The 23,527-nt window shown below is 38.0% G+C and overlaps 1 protein-coding gene across 2 annotated transcripts in view; it reads left to right on the top strand.

Annotated features, from left to right (window-relative positions):
- Window positions 1-18,251: 18,251 nt before the first annotated feature.
- The window catches only part of LOC146001330 (golgin subfamily A member 2-like), a 56,628-nt gene continuing 51,352 nt past the window's right edge, over window positions 18,252-23,527 (top strand). For both annotated transcript variants that reach the window (XM_083138653.1, XM_083138647.1), the window contains exons 1-2: window positions 18,252-18,342; window positions 20,116-20,262. In XM_083138653.1, coding sequence (XP_082994779.1) covers window positions 18,295-18,342; window positions 20,116-20,262 — 195 coding nt within the window. In that variant the 5' untranslated portion in view covers window positions 18,252-18,294. The remainder of the gene's footprint in view (window positions 18,343-20,115; window positions 20,263-23,527) is intronic.

Raw genomic sequence — 23,527 nt, 5'->3', positions numbered from 1 at the left:
ATAGCACTGGACAGAAGTTAAACTTCGTTAACATTTAAGAATCACTTCACATGCTGCTAATGGACGGATATTATTTAGGGTTGGGGGGGGGGACAATATCCAGCTCTTACATATTAAGTCTTAAATTTACAATACCGGACCATTCTGTAATTTATATGCTACGTCTTATACTCACAAAATAATTAGTCGTGATGATTTATCTCAAGTTAACATGTTGGGGTGAGGTGAAAAAATTGTTCATTAATGTGTAGAAGTTGTAAAATAAGCTTTTCAATTCTCGCAATGGTTCTCAGTATACAAGTATGGTAGCCATATTTGTTGATATGAACAATTGACGGTGTTTGTAATTAGTTATGATGTCTACAGCATTGCCACACTGTTGATTTCATACTTGGAGAGAATGTATCGTGTAAGAAAGAGAACAGTAAAAATGTTGTTAATGTTGTACATATTGTTAGGTGGACTGTGCAGGAGGATGGCCGTGGGCTAATTAATAAACTTATGGATTTCGGTATATTGCCCCTAGAAGGTACTTACATGTGACAGTGACAATCACGATGTAGAAGAAAATGTGGAGTGTGGACTGATTTGATTACAGGTAAGTTTGGCAATAGTACATCGATCGTAAAATTGCAGGATACGAAAATGGCATCTTCGATGATGAACGTTTGCCATTAAAGTGCTACGAAAATAAGTTTTTTATCAGTTCGTAATCACAATTAGCGCAAAACCATTCATGGATAGCCCCACTGACCATTCTTGGTAAGGTTATGTTAAGTTAGGTTAGGCAAGGCAAACATAGTTAAAATTTGGGGTCGAAAAACCATGGACGGGTAGCCCCACAAACCATTGACGGATAACCCCATGAACCATTCAGTAAGGTTAGGTTAGGATAGGCAAACATAGTTAAAATTTGGGGTCGTAGTAATATCAGGAATGTATATTTCGTTTTTTAAGTATTGGAAACACAAAATCTTCCAGTAAATAATGAGCACTCAATTTCACTTATTTTGCAATTTCTACACGTGACCCCCAAATTTTAACTTCAAATTTGTGATTAGGCGGCCTCAATTAGTGAGTATGCGAAGTATTACAAAAAAAGGGAGGGGTCCTGTATTGTAAATTCGCTCCTTCATTAATTGTGGAAGCACCGAGCAGAAAGATTTGGTAAATAAATGTGTATATTTTATCTTCTGTTTTGCATGCTCATGAGGTGTTGTTCTTTTTAGTCGCTTTACTTGGCGTAGGGACATTGCCGAAAAATGGTTAGCAACACTGTCGGCTACCAGACGTAGTGAGTCTACGCTATGTTCACTTCTGTTTGCATTTATCAGTACGCGTGTTGTTTATACTGTGTTATTGAGTTCTAGTGCTAGTGCTTTATTGTGTGTTAATTGTTATTCATTCATTAGTTACGCCGCTAAACAAATATAGTATTGAACAAAGCATTTTTATGTACGATAATTACGTGTATTACTTGCAGAAAAGTTGTCAGGCAATTACGAGAGACAGGATCTCTTGAACCTAAGAAACGTTTTGTATTGCTGTTGAAGGAGGTCATTTTCAACATATCTTATAACACAGGTAGTTATTGATCATCATTATTATTACTTTTACATATCATTTTACGCTTTCGGTTTGCTTTATGCACCGATATGCTGTCTTCCCTTTCTGTAGTGATGTCTAATATAAGATTAGATGTCAGAAATATTTGTATTTGGGAGGACACCTTTCCCAGCATCCTTGCGACAAGGTACGTGCTTATTTCAGTTGTAATGGTAACTGTAATTGTGAAAAGTGGAAACATTACAAAGCAAGCGGTTTCTGTTACGGACTTCCTGCAAGTCAATTTGCCGGGAACTGTTGCATGAAAAATTTTGGTTAGCCGTCCAATCCCAAGACTAGTAGAGGAGAAGGCTGGGGCCATACTTGATCAGGTGGTCCTTGACGTCACGGGCGGACAGATCGCTCTACGCTCCGGTTTCGCAGCCGAATCAAAGCAGTAATTATGAACAAAAAAGAGCCGCAATTATGCCCAGAAGCTAATTGGGAGTGAGTACACAGACTTACTTAGGATCCAACATAACGTATGTCCTTACAGTTGGATTACACAGCCATTTACGCACACATTTTATCAGTAGTTTATATGTCGTCACATTCCTCTGTGAAACATTAGGTTTCATGTAAAATTGGGGTTAATACACCTAGTAATGTGTTTTGTTAGGGCAGAAAGAAAAATATATGTTGAATGCGTAAAATAATTTTGTTAAATATAGAAAGGCAGAAAGCCAAAATTATGGATAAGTTGAATATGTAAAAGAAAACAACCTCATCTATTGTTCTCTTTTAGGAGTGAGAGAGGAGTTGTTTCCATTTAACTTCTTCAAATTTGGTAACTTTGCTTCGACTATTGATATTTATTTCATCATTAATTTTCCTTATTCAGATTACAATTCTGAGTCTTATGAATCTTTGAACTACACATTGAGGAATGTGAGGAAGTTCTGTGTGTATTATGCCACAAAGACTTTAAACAACTTTTGACTGAACGAAAACTTGAGACATAGAACTGAAGAAAGTCTAGCCTCACTTTATATACGTATATATATAATCAGTGGGATGTCGAACAGGGGTGCCCACAGGTGGGTATGTGAAAGCTGGTTGAGTCCACTTAACTTGGCGGAGGGGGCGGGGTGATTGTGATGAAAATTTGACTGAATAAATAATAGAACAATGGAGGACGGAAGTTGAACTACGTTGTCATTTAAGCATCACTCTTATATAAATAGCAAGTTGTGTATTTCCAAAGGAATTATAACAGTTACTATGTATTATTAGTGTTGTTAACGAGACTAGACACGAGAAGAGATGGAATTTTCACACGACGAGACATACCAGTGTCATCTCTCGGCAACACGGTATCTACTATTTGAGGTGCACAATATCCAGCCATCTATTACATATTAAACCTTAAATTTTTATCGTGAATTCTGATGTGGAATTACCCTTGGTTGGGGAAGTTTCCAACGCTATAGTAAGGAAATTAGGCACTAGGATGGGAGATAGCCAAGTGTTGAGTAGGTATTAATTACTGTTTTATTCTTAGACTGTTGTGGGAATTTTGGTATGGCGATTGAGAATTAAATTATTTGGAGGAGGTCGAGATTCAACTCTTCAATACCAACAGTGAACCTAAAATTGACATAGGAATTTTGGTGGGGGACTGGATATTAAATTGGGAGGGGTATGCTTGCAGTTTTTATCTTACTATACTCGTGAGAGCCTTTATTAAAAAATTTACAATATTATTATTTTTTATTCTAATAATTGAAACCCAATTGAAGTGTATGGTAGCCTTACGATGTGTAATGAGACTATTGGTATCGCAATCCACTAACAAGTCTCGTTAGATGTGATGTGTTCAGTTATACAGGGTGGTGCAAAATTCCGTTTACAACGCGGAGGAGGTGAATCACCAAGTGAAATGAAGACGAAAATGTAAATGGAATTTTGTCGTATCACGCACCGTGTCAGAGCTAGAGGATACCGAAATCGTGTGAAAATGAACTTCACACCTCCATATGCCGACAAATAGTACTCATAAAGAAGATGCGGCACGATATCCCCAAAGAAAACACACCTAGGCTAGCGAATGATGCACAAATCGCGTGTCGAAAATGAATGCGGCAGGGATTCCTCACAAGAAGTGAGGGATTCCCGGTAATATGTCCGACATGGAACGCAGGTATCAAATGGGGGTACAAAGGGAAATGACGGAGGTCACAGCACATGAAGAACATTTCGCCAGGAAGTGTCCGAAAAGCAGGCTGCAGAAGGGGATTCCCCAGAGAAGAGGGGACACAGACAACATGTGCAAGAGGTGTGATGACACACACGTACGCAAGTAGTATTCTTTATTGGCTGTGGAAATGACATACGATACATATCACAGACGTTGTTGAAAATGTCCACCAACCACATCTACACACAGACGGCATCGGCGTAGCAGGGACGCTCTGGTATGCTCAAATACGTTGGGCATGTCAGTGATCATCCCAGCAGCGACGGTAACTCGAGCAACGAGGTCCTCCACACTTTCCACCGGGGTTTCGTAGACCAGCCTCTTCATTTCGCCCCAGAAGAAGAAATCTAGCATTGTGAGGTCGGGTGACCGAGGTGGCCACAGTACAGGTCCACGCCTACCAATCCATCTATCACCGTATGCATTGTTGAGTACAGCTCTGGCTCGGCGGTCAAAATGTGCAGGGGCACCGTCATGTTGATACCATACATCTTGCCTAATTGCAAGGGGCACATTTTCCAACAGTTCAGGTAGAACTTCCCGTAGGAACACACAATAGTTCCCACTGGACAAAGTATTGGGCAACACGTACAGACCTATCAGGTTGTCCCCGACAATGCCACACCACACATTCACTGCGAACCGTCGCTGAAAATGACGCTCAATGATTGCATGCGGGTTTTGCACATCCCACACGTGACTATTATGGGTATTGAAGACGCCTTCTCTGGTGAATAGTGCCTCGTCGGTCCACAACACTACATTTGGAAAATTGGGGTTTGCAAGAGTTTGTTGCAAATACCACTGACAAAAATCAAGGCGTAGGGGAAAGTCCGTCGGCTGCAGGTGTTGCACCCTCTGCACTTTGTATGGGTGCATACCCTCATCGTGCAGCACGCGTAATACATTGGTATGGTGTGTGTGTCGAACATGGGCAATGGCACGGGTGCTGGTGCCTGGCGTCTCCCGTACCCTGTCCAACACTTCCTCCTCAAATTGGACACTGCGCACACTGCGCGGTCTGCCACGATCCCACACCCTAGGTCGTACAGATCCAGTTTCACGTAAACGAGCATCCACCTGTTGAAACAGGACATGTGATGGTAGGCGCCGATTTGGAAATCGTTCGCGATACACACGCCTTGCCTGATGGCTGTTTTGGTGTGTCTCACCGTAAACGAGATGCATATCGGCAAGCTCGTTGGTGGTGTATGTCGCCATTGTCAGGCTCACAAAGGAGCACACGAATACGTACGAAACTAACTTGTGGTGTACCGTTCACGACTACAGCACTGAACATTCCACACAGGTGTCCACCACGTACAGACAACACAGATGGTACGCACTACGTACAGTCACTTTAGCAATGTGCTCAATTTCACCACACGCCTCAGGATGAACACCTTGCGACAACACGCGCAACTGACAGGCAGATCGCTAGTTGCGTACACTGACGCGTTGTTTGTATGTACGTATACCAGCGATAGCGGGCAGGGGCAGGTAGCATCCCGCTGAGCGCCTCTACCAGAGCTTTATGTACTACTACGTCTTCCGTCGTAGTATTTGCAGCCGATATCAGTACGTGCTGGTCGTTCTATCACGTGTACGTACGTATTTCATTTCTACGTACAGCCTTGGATAATACTTGTGTACGTGTGTGTCATCATAGTACACCTCTTGCACATGTTGTCTGTGTCCCCTCTTCTCTGGGGAATCCCCTTCTGCAGCCTGCTTTTCGGACACTTCCTGGCGAAATGTTCTTCATGTGCTGTGACCTCCGTCATTTCCCTTTGTACCCCCATTCGATACCTGCGTTCCATGTCGGACATATTACCGGGAATCCCTCACTTCTTGTGGGGAATCCCTGCCGCATTAATTTTCGACACGCGATTTGTGCATCATTCGCTAGCCTAGGTGTGTTTTCTTTGGGGATATCGTGCCGCATCTTCTTTATGAGTACTATTTGTTGGCATATGGAGGTGTGAAGTCCATTTTCACACGATTTCGGCATCCTCTAGCTCTGACACGGTGCGTGATACGACAAAATTCCATTTACATTTTTGTCTTCATTTCACTTGGCGATTCATCTCCTCCGCGTTGTAAACGGAATTTTGCACCACCCTGTATATTGTCACCCGCTGTTTTTATTTTTTCATCAGAGATCACGACACGTTGCAACACCTCACTGAAGGCATTGTAAACTGCAACACCTCACAACTCACCAGGGTGCGAGATCATTGAAAACTGCCCCACAAACATATGGTGAATTATACGATGTACATATTTGTAATGTTATTAAAAGTAAAAATAAATTACTCAATTAAAATAATTATTATGATTATTAATTAAAAATTAATTTGTTACTTTCATACATATCAGATAGTGTAAAGCAGCTAAATAATTCCATTACTAACCGGTTAAAGATCTTAATAAATTATGACATAGTTGAAGTGGTTTTATTATGTGTAAGTTTTTGTTTAGTGTGTGCTCTATGTTAATATAAATCAATTAGATTTCATAGTTATTATTGTTTTGCATTCTTGTTTTACTTTTACTGTGCATATTGATGTAGATTTGTTAATCATCTCTTGAGAAAAAACATTCAACACTCACAACCACACTAATTTGTGTGTGTTTTTGATATTATTCTTAGTAAAGTATAATTGAAATTAAAAGTAATTGCTTATCTTTTCATTGACATAACAAAACTCTTTCGCCCGGGAAATTTTTGGTGGGAGGATTTTTGAGGCCAAGATTGTTGGGGGGGGGAATCCTGCTCCTCCCCTCCAGGGTTTCGCACCCTGAACCCAACAATCCAGAAATACAAGAAAAAAGGAGCGAAAAGAACAAAACAGATCAGCCTTTCCACGTCTCTTTCCGTATGGGTTAAAAGACTCAGCTGGGTTTTTGTCCGCCCATGACATCACACCCGCGGCAGTCGCAAAAAAGAGGCATGTCTGACCCCAGCCTTTCCTTCTAGTAGTCTTGGTCCAATCCCCCTTGTTTGCCAAAAAGCAGGGACGTTGTTAAGGAAAGACAGGGGGCACTGGCTTCCCTAAACGTCCATATGGCCCCAGCAAATTCTTCTGTGTAATGCTGGAAATTTTACTTTGATGATGAATCAGGGTGTCTTACCAAAATAACAAATCCAAAATTTTTGACCTTTTCATGACTATTTCTTGACCTTTCTTTCCTATTTCTTGGCCTTTTTTTCTTTTTCCTGCATTCATTTAATTGCCCCTTACTTAGGGGTAGTTGCAAAATTAAGAAAATTGATATTTTTATTCAATAAAAAAAAAATGTACCACAAGGCTGATTAAGATGAAAACTGAAGCTGTACTTTAACAAGAGATTTAGATGCTTTTATTATTAAGTAATTAAAAAATTAATGCTTCAGACTTCATTCTGGTTGGGGAATGGACACATTACTTTATTTACAAAACTTCAAGCTTACAAGAATGTTATTCTTAAGAAACAAAGTGAACAAATCATAACTACAGTTCAAAACAATTTTAGATTTCCAAATATGAAATTTTATCAAATCTCAGTACAAGTATATAACAATGTAAGTACACTATACAGTAAAAAAATAGGAAATATGCTTGACCAAAAACCATAATTACTTGACTTTTTCTTGGCATTCTTGACTGGTAGACACCCTGTGAATAGTGCAAAATAGCTCTTCAGTAAATTTTGATTAGTTCGAAATACTGCTCTTGAATTTTCCTCCTACATGAACTTCAAGCAAGGCATTTCTTTCTACTAATTTTATAGATTCTTGCTCGTTACAGAAATAGATGCATTAGCAGAAACTGCCCTTAATGTTTTTATGGCCCATCCTGCTCAGGGAAGTCGGAGGCTTTTTGAAAATACACTTTGCCTTCCCAGCCACCAGTAAGTGGCAAACAGCTGTCCATATTCTTTTGAGATTGCAATCATCCCTTCCAAGGATATTTGAAAAAGACTGTTATTCATGTCTCAGTTTATACGGATTATGGATATTGTCATATTGTAGGTGCAGAAATACAGATTTAAGGAGTGGGGCCCATTAACGTCGCACTGACACCATAGCTGCCAAAAACGGCACAAACAGGGCTACGGGTGGAATTATTTTATGGTTCATCAAGGATATCCTCATGCTTTTACAGTAGCAAGAGACGACACTTGTGACAATGGTCAGGCAAACCAGACATCAAATTCATTGTCCTTTTTCATGCACTGAACCGGGCTGATGAGGAAGATGCCACCTGGCAGGTCTTTCAGATTTGCTATTAGGATTGAGTTTTGTTGCTTCGACTAAGAGTAATGTTCCATGCATTTTCCAAACTCCATCCGCTATTTACCTTACTCTGGACAATTGTTGACTGTCAGCTAGCGTGAAGCAAGGTGACGAGAGGAATTTGAGGTTATATATCTTCTGCAAATGCGAGAAGGTAGAATCATGGAGTGTATGTGACTTCGTACATCACGAGTGTGAAGCTGCCATCTCCCGAAACTACTCTACTCGCCACGTCACTACTAATAGAATCAATCATCCACAACTTCAAAAAGAAACCGTCAATGGTTTCATCTCCTCCATTTGTAAGGCAAGTTCTTAAAATATTATGTATTGTGCTTGAAGGTAGTCTCTTTCTACACCATGAATCATCAATTTTCTTTTTCTGTTATCCATGATATTGTAATTTATTATTTTCCCCCAAGCATACAGCACCGTGCCATGAAGGCATAATTAGGGGATGTGGGGGGTAGGGCACATTCTCGATCTCGCCTATTCTGGAGGGGATGTGATCAGCACCACTCTCCAGCCACTTTTACCCCCTTCCCCCAGGTACCCATTGATTTGAGGCTGGGTGATCCACAGAGCAGCTTTATGTGGGGACAAGGCTGCAAAAAAAAAATCGGACCTGGGATCACCTATCCGGGTCTCCCGCATGACAGTCATACACCCTACCAACTGGGCCACGCGTGCTATGAAGTTAGAGCCAGGTTCAAAATGAAGTTTCAGCCAGATGAGCCACGTAATTCACTTTTGACAGTTAATTGAATAGATCACTCTCGCAACAGTACAAATGCTGCTTCATCAACAGGTAAATGCACCGTCCAACAAATCAAGCGTCACAATGACAGAATTGTACAAATTTTACTTCGAAATTATTCCCCATCCAACCTATTCACCGGAATTGGCCCGCATGATTTCTTTCTGCAGCTGCAGCATTTTAATGATGTTGTTACATTAGAAATACTACTGTATTGTCTATTCCCTGTGCTGTAATAATTTTCTCAATACACTACACAATAACGCATTGGAAATAACCCAACACAACAGAAAAATAAGTAATGTAAAATGCAGAATTCTAACTTGTTACAGAAACTGAATATTGCACTTGAGATAAAAATCAGAAAATTTTGATAATGAATTGCTAAAATAGCAGAATTTGCTCCTGAAGGCACCCAAATTATGTTCGCACTATCTATGGCTTTATGTACATATGAAACAATAATTATAATTGAATCAGCCACATGAACAAACCAATTTTGGAGAAGACAAGTACAGAACGAATATTTAGTGTGCCCAGTTAAATTTTTCGGTAACAGTTTCAACTAGTCAAAACTGATTTCTTCATTTCTACACAAGAAACTACTTACGCGAATCACTTTCTGTAGCATTGTTGAAGTTCCCGAACGTATTTTCATTACTAGTTTCATCTAGTCAAAACACCTATAACTCATTTATTTCGTCCTTTCTAATATTGCTACTTACTTATTGTGCATTGCGGAACATTCTGTAAGGTGTAATTATGAATTTCTCACGAAGATAACTTCAAATTTTTCATGTTACGAGTAATTATTGTTGTTCCTTTTTTTTTTGCTTGCGTGACACACAATATGGTGCGAGCGTTCGTTTCATCTTTTTAGGCAAGCATGACGTGCGATGATCCAGAACGCTCGTGCCATATTGTGTGTCACGCAAGCGAAAAAAAGGAATAACAATAATTACTCGTAACATGAAAAATTGAAGTTATCTTCGTGAGAAATTCATAATTACACCTTATAGAATGTTCTGCAATGCACAATAAGTAAGTAGCAATGTTAAAAAGGACGGAATAAATGAGTTATAGGTGTTTTGACTAGATGAAACTAGTAATAATTTTTCTATCTTACCATTAAGTTGTGGACTTTTTAAAATTTATTCCTCGTCTACAAATACTGTTCATACATAATTTATTTTCTGACATTTCAAATTAAGTATCTCACCAATCAATGTGCTAGCTTTGCGAGTGTCGAAAATTTAAAACATTTTAAGATATCTGTCGACCAATTGACAGGCTATCTCAGTTCTTATGTATTTATGAAAATAATTTTGGGGGTGAATTATGATGAACGAACTTGGAATGGATTGTGTCCATGGTTGGGGGGGGGGAGGATGGGCACCCCTGGCACATGCACAGTTCAACGTTCCTGAAGTTAGCGATAAGCGATAAAAATGAGCAGTGTTGCAATCCACCGAGAGGGATTTTCCGTTGTATCCTTCGGCACGAAGGGCGAAGGATACATTGGCATTGATTCGCTTGTAATACGCCTAAGCAGTGCAATGAATCACAAACAGAGATGCATGTAAATGTGTTGTAAACTTTTAACATAAAGAGAAGAACATTTTCTCTTAAAATGAGAGAGTAAGACATATTTCCGTATTCATTGGATATCTTTACGTGTAATAAATTCTCTTGCCGCGATTTCTCAAAAAGTGGAGAGCGGCTCGACACGATGCACACATTAATCTAAAAAATTGATATTTTTTGTCCACCAATTTGATTCAAAATCACGTATTTTGATCCCACAATCTTCAGATCTCGGAAATCTTCTCCGAAAAGCAGACCAATGTTCGCGTCGCGATTTCTCAAGAAGCGGAGAGCGACTCAAGACGATACCCACATATATCGACAGAATAAACACCAAACTACCCAATTCATATTTTTGGTCCACCAATTTTCTTCAAAATCACGTATTTTGAACCCACAATCTTCAGATCACAGAAAACTTTTTCGAAAAGCAGACTAATGTTCGCACCACGATTTCTCAAGAAGCGAAAAGCGACTCAACACGATACCCACATATACCGACAGAACAAACATCAACCTACCCAATTCATATTTTTTGTCCACCAATTTGCTTCAAAATCACGTTTTTTGAACCCACAATCTTCAGATCACAGAATACTTCTTCGATAAGCAGGCCAATGTTCGCGTCGCGATTTCTCAAGAAGCTGAGAGCGATTCAACACAATACCCACATATATCGACAGAATAAACATCAATCTACCCAATTCATATTTTTTGTCCACCAATTTTCTTCAAAATCACGTATTTTGAACCCACAATCTCCAGATCAGAGAAATTTTTTTTTAAAAACAGACCAATGTTCGCGCCGCGATTTCTCAAGAAGCGGTCAGCGACTCAACACGATACCCACATATATCGACAGAATAAACATCAATCTACCCAATTCATATTTTCTGTCCACCAAACTTTCTTCAATATCACGTATTTTGAACCCACAATCTTCAGATCACAGAAAACTTCTTCGAAAAGCAGACCAATGTTCGCGCCGCGATTTCTCAAGAACTAGTCAGCGACTCAACACGATACACACACGTATCGACAGAATAGATATCAATTTACCCAATTCATATTTTCTGTCCACCAATTTTCTTCAAAATCACGTATTTTGAACCCACAATCTTGAAATCACAGAAAACCTCTTCGAAAATCAGACCAATGTTCGCGCCGCGATTTCTCAAGAAGCGCACGTCGACTGAACACCATACACACATGTATAGACAGAATAAACATCAGTCTACACAATTCATATTTTCTGTCCACCAATTTCCTTCAACTATGAAGATAAAACATGTATTATGTAATATGTTCTTAAACTGATGAAATGAGAAAGTGCTAAGTTTTAATTAAGGGACTATCATTACACATGGAAGCCAATGATTGGACTAGTATGATGAAACAGACTGATTTTGGTATATCTGTGGAGTACATTTTCAAACTTGATTGCTTTTCTGACACTATTTGAAAGAAAGAAATTCCTTGCCAGAGAGGCAGACAGACACCTCTTCCCTCATTATATTCTCCTGTGAAAGACAGGAGACTGTGTTCTATCTTTCACAGGAGAATATAATGAGGGAAGAGGTGGCTGCCTCTCTGGCAAGGAATTTCTTTCTTTCAAATAGTGTCAAAAAAGCAATCAAGTTTGAAAATGTACTCCACAGATATACCAAAATCAGTCTGTTTCATCATGCTAGTCCAATCATTGGCTTCCATGTGTAATGATAGTCCCTTAATTAAAACTTAGTACTTTCTCATTTCATCAGTTTAAGAACATATTACATAATACATGTTTTATCTTCATAGTTGAAGGAAATTGGTGGACAGAAAATATGAATTGTGTAGACTGATGTTTATTCTGTCTATACATGTGTGTATGGTGTTCAGTCGACGTGCGCTTCTTGAGAAATCGCGGCGCGAACATTACTCTGCTTTTCGAAGAAGTTTTCTGTGATCTTAAGATTGTGGGTTCAAAATACGTGATATTGAAGAAAGTTGGTGGACAGAAAATATGAATTGGGTAGATTGATGTTTATTCTGTCGATATATGTGGGTATCGTGTTGAGTCGCTTCCCGCTTCTTGAGAAATCGCGGCGCGAACATTAGTCTGCTTTTCGAAAAGTTCTCTGTGATCTGAAGATTGTGGGTTCAAAATACGTGATTTTGAAGAAAATTGGTGAACAAAAAATATGAATTGGGTAGATTGATGTTTATTCTGTCGATATATGTGGGTATCGCGTTGAGTCGCTGACCGCTTCTTGAGAAATCGCGGCGCGAACATTGGCCTGCTTTTCGAAGAAGTATTCTGTGATCTGAAGATTGTGGGCTCAAAAAACGTGATTTTGAAGAAAATTGGTGGACCAAAAATATGAATTGGGTAGATTAATGTTTATTCTATCGATACATGTGTGTATCATGTTGAGTCGCTGACCGCTTCTTGAGAAATCGCGGCGCGAACATTGGCCTGCTTATCGAATAAGTATTCTGTGATCTGAAGTTTGTGGGTTCAAAAAACGTGATTTTGAAGAAAATTGGTGGACCAAAAATATGAATTGGGTAGATTAATGTTTATTCTATCGATACATGTGTGTATCATGTTGAGTCGCTGACCGCTTCTTGAGAAATCGCGGCGCGAACATTGGCCTGCTTATCGAATAAGTATTCTGTGATCTGAAGTTTGTGGGTTCAAAAAACGTGATTTTGAAGAAAATTGGTGGACCAAAAATATGAATTGGGTAGATTAATGTTTATTCTATCGATACATGTGTGTATCATGTTGAGTCGCTGACCGCTTCTTGAGAAATCGCGGCGCGAACATTGGCCTGCTTTTCGAAGAAGTATTCTGTGATCTGAAGATTGTGGGCTCAAAAAACGTGATTTTGAAGAAAATTGGTGGACCAAAAATATGAATTGGGTAGATTAATGTTTATTCTATCGATACATGTGTGTATCATGTTGAGTCGCTGACCGCTTCTTGAGAAATCGCGGCGCGAACATTGGCCTGCTTATCGAAGAAGTATTCTGTGATCTGAAGATTGTGGGCTCAAAAAACGTGATTTTGAAGAAAATAGGTGGACCAAAAATATGAATTGGGTAGATTAATTTTTATTCTATCGATCCATGTGTGTATCATGTTGAGTCGCTGACCGCTTCTTGAGATATCGCGGCGCGAACATTGGCCTGCTTATCGAAGAAGTATTCTGTGATCTGAAGATTGTGGGCTCAAAAAACGTGATTTTGAACAAAATTGGTGGACCAAAAATATGAATTGGGTAGATTAATGTTTATTCTATCGATACATGTGTGTATCGTATTGAGTCGCTGACCGCTTCTTGAGAAATCGCGGCGCGAACATTGGCCTGCTTATCGAAGAAGTATTCTGTGATCTGAAGATTGTGGGCTCAAAAAACGTGATTTTGAAGAAAATTGGTGGACCAAAAATATGAATTGGGTAGATTAATGTTTATTCTATCGATACATGTGTGTATCATGTTGAGTCGCTGACCGCTTCTTGAGAAATCGCGGCGCGAACATTGGCCTGCTTATCGAATAAGTATTCTGTGATCTGAAGTTTGTGGGTTCAAAAAACGTGATTTTGAAGAAAATTGGTGGACCAAAAATATGAATTGGGTAGATTAATGTTTATTCTATCGATACATGTGTGTATCATGTTGAGTCGCTGACCGCTTCTTGAGAAATCGCGGCGCGAACATTGGCCTGCTTATCGAATAAGTATTGTGATCTGAAGTTTGTGGGTTCAAAAAACGTGATTTTGAAGAAAATTGGTGGACCAAAAATATGAATTGGGTAGATTAATGTTTATTCTATCGATACATGTGTGTATCATGTTGAGTCGCTGACCGCTTCTTGAGAAATCGCGGCGCGAACATTGGCCTGCTTATCGAAGAAGTATTCTGTGATCTGAAGATTGTGGGCTCAAAAAACGTGATTTTGAAGAAAATAGGTGGACCAAAAATATGAATTGGGTAGATTAATTTTTATTCTATCGATACATGTGTGTATCATGTTGAGTCGCTGACCGCTTCTTGAGATATTGCGGCGCGAACATTGGCCTGCTTATCGAAGAAGTATTCTGTGATCTGAAGATTGTGGGCTCAAAAAACGTGATTTTGAAGAAAATTGGTGGACCAAAAATATGAATTGGGTAGATTAATGTTTATTCTATCGATACATGTGTGTATCGTATTGAGTCGCTGACCGCTTCTTGAGAAATCGCGGCGCGAACATTGGCCTGCTTATCGAAGAAGTATTCTGTGATCTGAAGATTGTGGGTTCAAAATACGTGATATTAAAGAAATTTTTGGACAAAAAAATTGAATTGTGTAGATTGATGTTTATTCTGTCGATACATGTTCGGCTTTTCTTCAGAAATCGCCTTGAGGAAATATTTCAGTCAGGAAGTGGAAATATTTCATTCTTGAATGGAAAGATTTCTTACTTTCTAATTTGAAGAGAAAATGTCTATATTTTAATGTAATAATTTAAAACACATACCTGAATCAATAATTACGTATTAACAATTACGCGTCACTAATTACACGTATTGCAAGCAAATGAAAGGAAAAGCCCTCCCGCTATCCCTCTCGCTGGTTTTGAAAATCCCTCCCGCTATCCCTCTCGGTGGGTTGCAACACTGCGCAGTTGTATCGCTGTCGCGCTTTTCTATTTACTCACAGTTCAGTATTAAGACATATATCACATGCCAGTATTAGAATCCAGTAATTGAAAGCTGGCTAAGGCAACATCATCTCATTGGTCTAATCCACCCTATTCTACACCTACACGCTTCATGCTAATCCAAAGCATATTTCATACTACACAACTGCGACAAAGTGTGTTGCAAGCTGTGGGGACTACAAAGAGACGAATTTCTTGCATCTTTGTCCGTCAGTTGGTATCGTTCCGTATTAATCCCTGCCAACTAACGATTGTGTAAAAGACGCAAATTATTATGGGTACTTCAAGTAAAAAATATACTTACTGTGTAACAGCAGAGTTTTCACTCATGGAACTCATTTTTCAGAAACTTCAAATTGAGATCCTCTTTCATCCAAATGTGTCCTAAACCTCGTACAGAAAAGTAATACTACGTTGCGGAGACAAATCGAATCACTGAACTCGTGTGGCAAACTTGTTAAGACTTTTACACAACACAATTGGATTTTAAAATTATTGTCTTGGTGAAAATTCAAAAACCACCCGAACACATTCGTCCAATCAAACACACGTGTGCGAGACAGTGGATTCTTTTCAAAATACGGATACAATTAATCTCATACAAGGTACTAATGCAATTACTTCTCACAATCAAACCAACCATAAATTATGTATCACTATAATGAGTGTGAAATTGAAATAAATATTATTTTGCCTTTTGTTTTGTTCACAGCATTTGTTGTTGTTTTGTTATAAGAGGATAAGTGTTGCAAAGGCCATTTCTCCAAATATACTAGATTCGTGAAATTAAAAAATCCCAACAAATTTGTTCGGAAGGAAAGGCAATAAAATAATTTGATTTGACTTGAGATTTGCGAGATTTCATTAAAATTCAAATTTCTTACTCTGAAAATGTTCATAAAACTCTAAATTCTGTGCACATACCTAGTGAAGGCATTGAATGGTGCAGTAGCGTACGTAGGATTTCATCAAGGGGGATGTTATTTCTAAAACTTTTTTCCAAATTCACATTGGGTGCGTTCCGAAAGTCTTAACGAAACGAACGCATTCAACGAAAATAACTGGGCTCGTGAATCTGGTGAAACCAGTTATTTTACGGACTTATGGGACACTCTAGGCGAAAGCGCAGGCGCAGCGATTTGTTTAGAGAAAGTTTCCGCATGGCGTCAGCGGAAGGAATGTCCTTATGGCAAAAATAAACTCTATTATGGCCACTGTTACTCATTTTAATCACATTCTAAGAACGGTCAAACCATACTTATCTTGTGCATGTTGCTTCATATCGCTATCTGTTAAAATTATAATACATTTTCCGAACTAGTGCAGTTTGAATTCACCAGCACGCGCTTTGTCTGCAAGGAGCAGACGATTTTCACGGAACAAACCAGCATCCTGGCCCGTGCGTTTGGTGAATCTCGTTCTTGCACGAAACGCACGGAATGCGACTTTTGGGACAGCATAATGAAACTCACGAAACGCACGGAAGCACTTATGGAACGGCCAGTTACCATAACTCGTTTAACGCGTTCAACTCGTGCGACTTTCGGAACGGGCCCATTACCATTGTTTTATTATACTTTAATTAAATAATAATAATCACAATTAATTAATAATACTTATAATTAATTAATTAGCTGAATTAATACTAATAATACTACTAATACAACTACTACTACTATTAAGTAGTAGAGATCTACATAAATATAGTATTTATGAAAACAATAGAACGAAATTACTTTCTAGTTATTCGATTTTTATCAAATCCCGGGAGCATTTTTTTGTTTCTTTGTTACGAAATAATTGTCTGGTCAACGAGGTGAGACATTTCAAGGGTGAAGAAGATCCATAAATACAAGAAAATATATCAAAATAAATTGAAATAATCAAAGTATGAAACTCATCCAAGGAGCTGCGGTGATCTGGTCAGTAGAGCGTCTGACAAGTGACAATCACGCGGGAGATCCGGATTCGATTCCCGAAATTGGTTGGAATTTTCCCAGCTTTTTCCCCGCATAAATGTTCCCGATAATTCACATCCTGCGTACGCCAGTGTGTTGAACATTGTTGCAACTGAGATACAAAACAACTTTTTTCTCTTTTAAATCATAGTTATCCTAACCTAACCTCATAAACTCGTGTTTATTTTCAAGGCATCAATCTGAAAGACGCATTTGTTTGGAATGCTCTGCTTTTCTCCATGCTGCATGGAAATAATAATTCAAATTATTATTAGTAGTAGCGGTAGTAGTAGTAGAAGTAGTAATAGTAATATTATTGTCCCAGATGTTTGACTGTGAAAAATTGGCCATTTTTTTCCACAAGCTCAAGGGGGGGTTTAAAACCCGTAACACCCCCCTTGCGTACGCCACTGGACTGGTGAACATCTTAATTAAGTCATGTTGAACGAAAGGGAAAAGTTAATCTTTATTTTTTTTTCTGAAGTAAAGTAAGAAAAGTTAGATCACAGCAGAGAGTAATCACAGATTTGGAAATCATTTTACGGAGCGCTTCCTCGAGTCGAGTGATCAAATGGATGTGTGGTTGCAAAGAGAATAGGATTTTTGTATGGTTGGTTAGAGGATAACTTCTTCAAACACTCCCCTCGCAAAACACCTTTCTTGCTCCTCCTGCGGACCACAATCGCCTTGTAATCAAACCGGGTCGGTTCGATACCCGATGGAGGTGGAGGGATTAAGATCCCACTTTTAACTGTACGTCCAGTCCCGATCAGCCACAAACAAACTTTTCGGGGCATTCTTTTTGTTTGTTAAACTTGTACTGCGTTTCTAATCGTAATATAATAACAATATCTGATTTACGGGGGTTGTGGATGTGGGAGCCACGGCCGGCCGTGGGGGCGCTGTATGACTTTCTTCCACAGATTTCACCATATGATTCACGAATCTCTCTTATCGCACTACACTAGGGAATCCTTGGGTTCTGACGTCTCCGGGAGAAGATTTTATTGTTAGGCTAGATGCCTAAGTTGGTAAGTTACGCTAGCTTGATTTAGTTCTCTTAGCATAAATAATAAATTTTCAGCATATTTATGCTAATAGAACCAAACCTAACAGACCTAACATAAAAATGTAACACTTCTCATCTGACGTCAGAACGCAAGGTTGCTCTAGTGTTGTGCGATAGGGGAGACCCAGATTTCACCAATCGGAAACGACCAACATGGCAGATAACAGCAAAGCAGAGAAATTGGCTGCTGCTAGAAGAAAGGTAAAATATATTAGTGGATACTGAATTGTGTAAATGTCACGTGGTGAAAATAAGCAACATAATTGCTCATTCCTTCTCAAAATTATTTAAAGTTGGTTTCATATAGTCTTGACTCGAAGGATGATGACACGTCAGAGAGTGTTTGGGGAAAGGGGGAGTACATCCTTATGTTTATGTGACAGAACAGGATATTTTATTTTTCATCGAGTTCGGTAATATTTTAGTAATTATAAAGAAAAAGCTTTTGTTTTAATGTATTTGCATATGATGCGTACAATGCGAACGTGAAATGTTGACAATTTCAAAATGTTGGTTCTTATTTTGTGGGTGTAACTCTACAATTTCCCCAAATGCAAACCTAGTGGCATATTTTAAAACTTTACTGAGGTAAACAAGAATGCCTAGAGAGAGGGGGAGGAGACTGACATGTTTAAGAATTGTTTTGCTTTCAGGATATTCTCGGACACATGTTCGCAAACCGAAGATCGCCAATGGGGTATACAGGAGCGTAGTATATTTCTGGATGTCTTCCATTATCAAAAGTAAACATAATCTATAAGTCATAAATATTTGTTTCAAAAATTATTCCTCACATTTGAAATCGTGTGTGTGAAGTTGTAGGATGGGCTTTATTCGGTTAAGGTTCCGAATGTTTAATGTTTTTTAAAAGGAGAAAGGGTACCCTTTACCCTCTGCACTCTCTGGAGAAAGTGAGATATTTTGCATGGTTTGTTAAGATTTTGTTCTTTATGAACATTTTCAGTTGATTTTTGCTGGCGGAAATGTGATATTGTGATGTAAAGTAGGGTGGAGGTATTAGTTTTGGCCACTACCCCACTTATGGCCACTTTGCTGTTCATATTTAATTGGTAGCTACCAGGTGATCTAAAGCCAATCAGAGAACAGCTTACATAAATCAGTGTAAAATAAGCTCTCCAATTGGATATCCATGTTTCCTCTTTGTACTTCCTGTAGGAAGTAAACTTGTTGTAAGGAAGAAGCTGCTTGTGACAGTAGATTTCTTATGCATTTTCGTAAGTAAAGAGAGAGCTACAATAATGTTTTCCACAGTTGTTATATATGTCAGGAACATATAATTTGGGTAAAACTATCATATGCGGGAAATTGCTCTAACGTGTTCATTCTCTCCTTTTTTACATCCGTACTTACCTATTCTGCATTGCGAAACATTGTTTAACAAGGGATTTTGCTTTTTTTTAAACTAAATTAGTATCTATTGACGACATATCGAGTAATTATTGTTCGTTCTTCTCTCGCTTTCTGAACACACAAAATGGCGGGTAAATCTTGACTAGCGTTGTGTTTCAAACGGCAAAGCAGTGTTTCAACCTTCTTAACAGAAAAAATTCTGCATAGCCCCAAAAACCATTCTGGATCGTATAACCATCCATGAACAGCCCCAAAAACCATTCATGATAGCCCCACGCACCATCACGGTAAGGCTAGGTTAGGTTGCTTTAAGAGCGTGATGAAATTACAATGAAGCAAAAGGAACTTGGTCCCTTATGTTTTTCAAAATGATTGTTCAAAGAACACAATTTCTGGTTTGTTATGATTTTTGAGGCAGCATCTCAATTCTGTTGATTTAAATTTTACATGTCAAGTAGGAAACTTTCATTTGTATTTGTAAATAGGCCTAAATAACTAATATCTTTCCACTAATTTTGATAATACTTATGATATATTGTTTTCATCTTTTTACTTTTGTAAGGAGAAAGATGTAATTTTTCGAATGTGTTTTTGTTGTTTCAGTTAAAAGAATTCCAACAGAAAAATAAAGATGTTCCTGCCGGGGTTTCCAAGAAGGGACAACTGAAGGCTAAACCCACATCAGCTAAAGTAGAAAATGTCGAGAATAATTCAGGAAGCCCTAGTGAAGTTCCTGCAGTAACAAATGAGGTACAGTGTTACTATGCATAATTTTATGTACAAGTGTAAAAACGCTAGAAGCAAACATACAGACGTGCACGTAATAAAAATTGACCCACGTAGAATCATTTTTAATTACGGATAGAGACCTTTGTGTCTATTTCAAATATGTGCTTCTTTAGTTTTTTTGTGTAGCTGAACTACTAGAAAGTAAAATTAAATTTATTTTTAAGTGTGTCAAGTACGATCGAAACTGTTGTATCATGTGATTCCACCATAAATTGAATGTGGTACTCTTTGGCTATAATATCAATATGTTTATTCATCATTAAGCATTAAAATAATGCAATAGATGTCGTCATTGGTACAAATATAAATCATAATACAAGAATAGTATAAACATACAAATATAAGACATAATACAAGAATAATATAAACATACAAATAAAGACATAAAACAAGAATAGTATAAACATAGAAATATAAGTCATGATACAAGAATAGCATATATATCTAAATATAAAACTCTCTACCAGAATAGCTTAAACAAGCCTACATAAATAATAAATATATAGGGTGAGTATGAAGAGGACAGTATTACATGTATTACGAGTTCTAGAAATTTAAATCATCTTTTGAGTGCAGAATAAATTCATCTATTGAGTAGAAAACCTTTTCACTTAGCCAGTCTTGTAGCACCCTTCTAAATTTTTCAAGAGGTGCACAGTGAGCTGTCCCTGGCTGCTGGTTGAAGAGTTTTATTCCAATGTGTTTGTAATTATTTTGTACTTTGCTTAACCTGGTTGATGATGTGTCCAACTTATAACTGAATCTTGGGTTGTGTCTCTGTATAGAGTGTCTTATGTTGAATTTATGAATGTTTTCTTTGATAAACATTAGGCAGCTAAATATGCATAGGCATGGAACAGTCATTATTTTTTATTGCTTGAAAAGAGGTTTGCATGAAACAGATTGGTTGAATATTCCAGCCATATTTCTTATTGCTTTTTTCTGCCAAATGAATACATTGCCAGCATTTGATGAGTTTCCCCATAATAAAACCCCATATGTTAAATGGCTATGAAAAAGGCATAATAAGATTATACCAATAAATTTTCACTTACGCAGGATCTAAGTTTATTTAATAAGAAGATGACTCTGGCCAGTTTGCAGCATAATTTGTTTGTTTGCACATCCCACTATAATTTTGAATCTAGGTATAGACCAAGAAGCTTTACTGAGGTACATTCAATGTCGTTATTTAGGGTGAATATTATTTTCTCTGTTTTGTTTTGATTAATAGTCAATTGATTAGTTTCAAACCAGAAAGTGGACTTCTCTTCCAGTTCTTCCACAAGGCCACTATGACACTACACTCCCCTCGTAATTAAGGGGCCCTGGGTTCGATGCCTCATGAAGGCACACGTCACAATTGGTCAGATCTCACTTTATAGTGTAGAGCCAGTCTCGATGAGCCCACCTGCACATAAAGTGGACTACATTGGGAAGGCTTAAGTATTAGAGAGTTATGCTGCGAGTAACATGCTTTGAGAACTTTTGTTTAGGAATGTATAGGTATTCTGTAATTGTACTATACTTAAAAGCAATGTTCTTACTTTGAGCATCATTAGAGGAAGCAAAATGCATAGCAAATCTCTTGTACTCCATATGGTTCTCTTCTTTGCCTGGAATAATTTAGCTGTCCTAACTTGAACAGTCTTTGTGTTGATTTTGAGAATAGAAACTGACTGATGGCTATAGTTACTTATCGTAGATTTTGGACCATTTACTGTGAATCATGATAAAAATTAAGAAGCTTCTTGCCTAAGAGTAGAAGACAGGAGGGAAAATTTGTCACCTGAACTCTCTGATTCAGTTAAAAAAAAAATACTTTTTCACATTTTGAATTTCCTTATGTAAATTTTCATTACCTAAAAAAAGTAACAAGGACAATATATGTTTGTGTTTTCGTTATCACATGTATTGAAGTCTGCAACGATATGCTAGAACCTGCCATATATTATTAGAATGTATTGTACAGTAATCATGGTAGAGCATGTATACAGAGTACTTTAGGAAAGCCACTCTAGTGCAATAATTAATTACTTTTAATCCATTCTTGTATGAATTAGTAAATTAGATGTCCTATGGTCACGTTTCAAAATGTGTAGCTTTATCTTAGTTGGATTCATGTTTTTTTAGCCATTGTTTGCTAAAAAATAAGCTGAATTATTTTTAGTTTTGTCTATTCTCCTTAAGAAATGCACAAAAATCCAAACACATTTGTTGATTTTATTGATGAGCACTGCATGCAACTTTCCACATGAGGGAAGTAAATATTTTAGAGTACATCAGAGGCTCTGTTTAATATTCAAGGGGATTTTGACAGAATTGAAGTAAATATGGACCACACATGAAACTTGTGTGATTTTTATTGCATCAATGTAGAACATTATTTATTCACTTACCAGGCAGTGAGGTCACACTATATGTAAATCATTCGACATTTGAAGTGGAACTGCAAGTTGTCAAAATCCAATTATGAAATCAGAACTTATCCATCGTTGTGTACCCATCCCTGGGACACAGGTCTTTCAGTGTAAAATAAGAGACGCAATGAGTGGCTTGCGAGTAAAATTTAGTAACCCATACCCCATTCAAAATTGAGTTAACATCACATTCAGTTCCTACAGTCTCTAGTTGCTGTATAATAGTGAATGAAGTTCCTTCAGTAGCCACTGACAGCCAGAAACACACAGGAACATCTGGGTAATCCATAAGCCACAATGTAATGGACAAACTTCCACTTTGAGTTTTTCTCAGTTTCATACTTTTGTGGGTTATGAAGTTTTACTCCCGAGCCACTCAAATATTTTGTGACGAGTGATAAAATCCATAGTGGGTACATAGTTTCCGAAATGAGAATTCGAGTTTTTATTGGTCTTATTTGTGCAAATGAGTGGTTAATCTACCACTGCATGTCAGTATGAAGATTCGCATGGTTCTCATACTGGTTCTGTGCAGATCCATCTATGACCTGCCTTTTTACAGTATCGGTTTAGGTAAAGTTCACTTCTTAATCAAATATATAATAATTCCTCACAACAAGAAAAACTTAATTTATTCACCTCTTGATTTTCATGATTTATTACTGTCATTCGCAAGTAACGCCAATTTTGTCCATAGTTGTGGCTCTTCATTTCAGACTGGTTCACTAGATGTCACTTGTCTAATGTTCCAATTCTATTATTAATTTGGTAGATTGTCAATCAGCAAGCTTGTGTGAATGGTGGCA

The sequence above is a fragment of the Lepisma saccharinum genome, chromosome 1, assembly GCF_977018435.1.
Source record: "Lepisma saccharinum chromosome 1, izLepSacc3.1, whole genome shotgun sequence".
In the NCBI taxonomy this organism is placed as follows: Eukaryota; Metazoa; Arthropoda; class Insecta; order Zygentoma; family Lepismatidae; genus Lepisma; species Lepisma saccharinum.
Note: the sequence above shows the minus strand (reverse complement) of the source record. Positions and strands in the feature narration are given on the sequence as shown.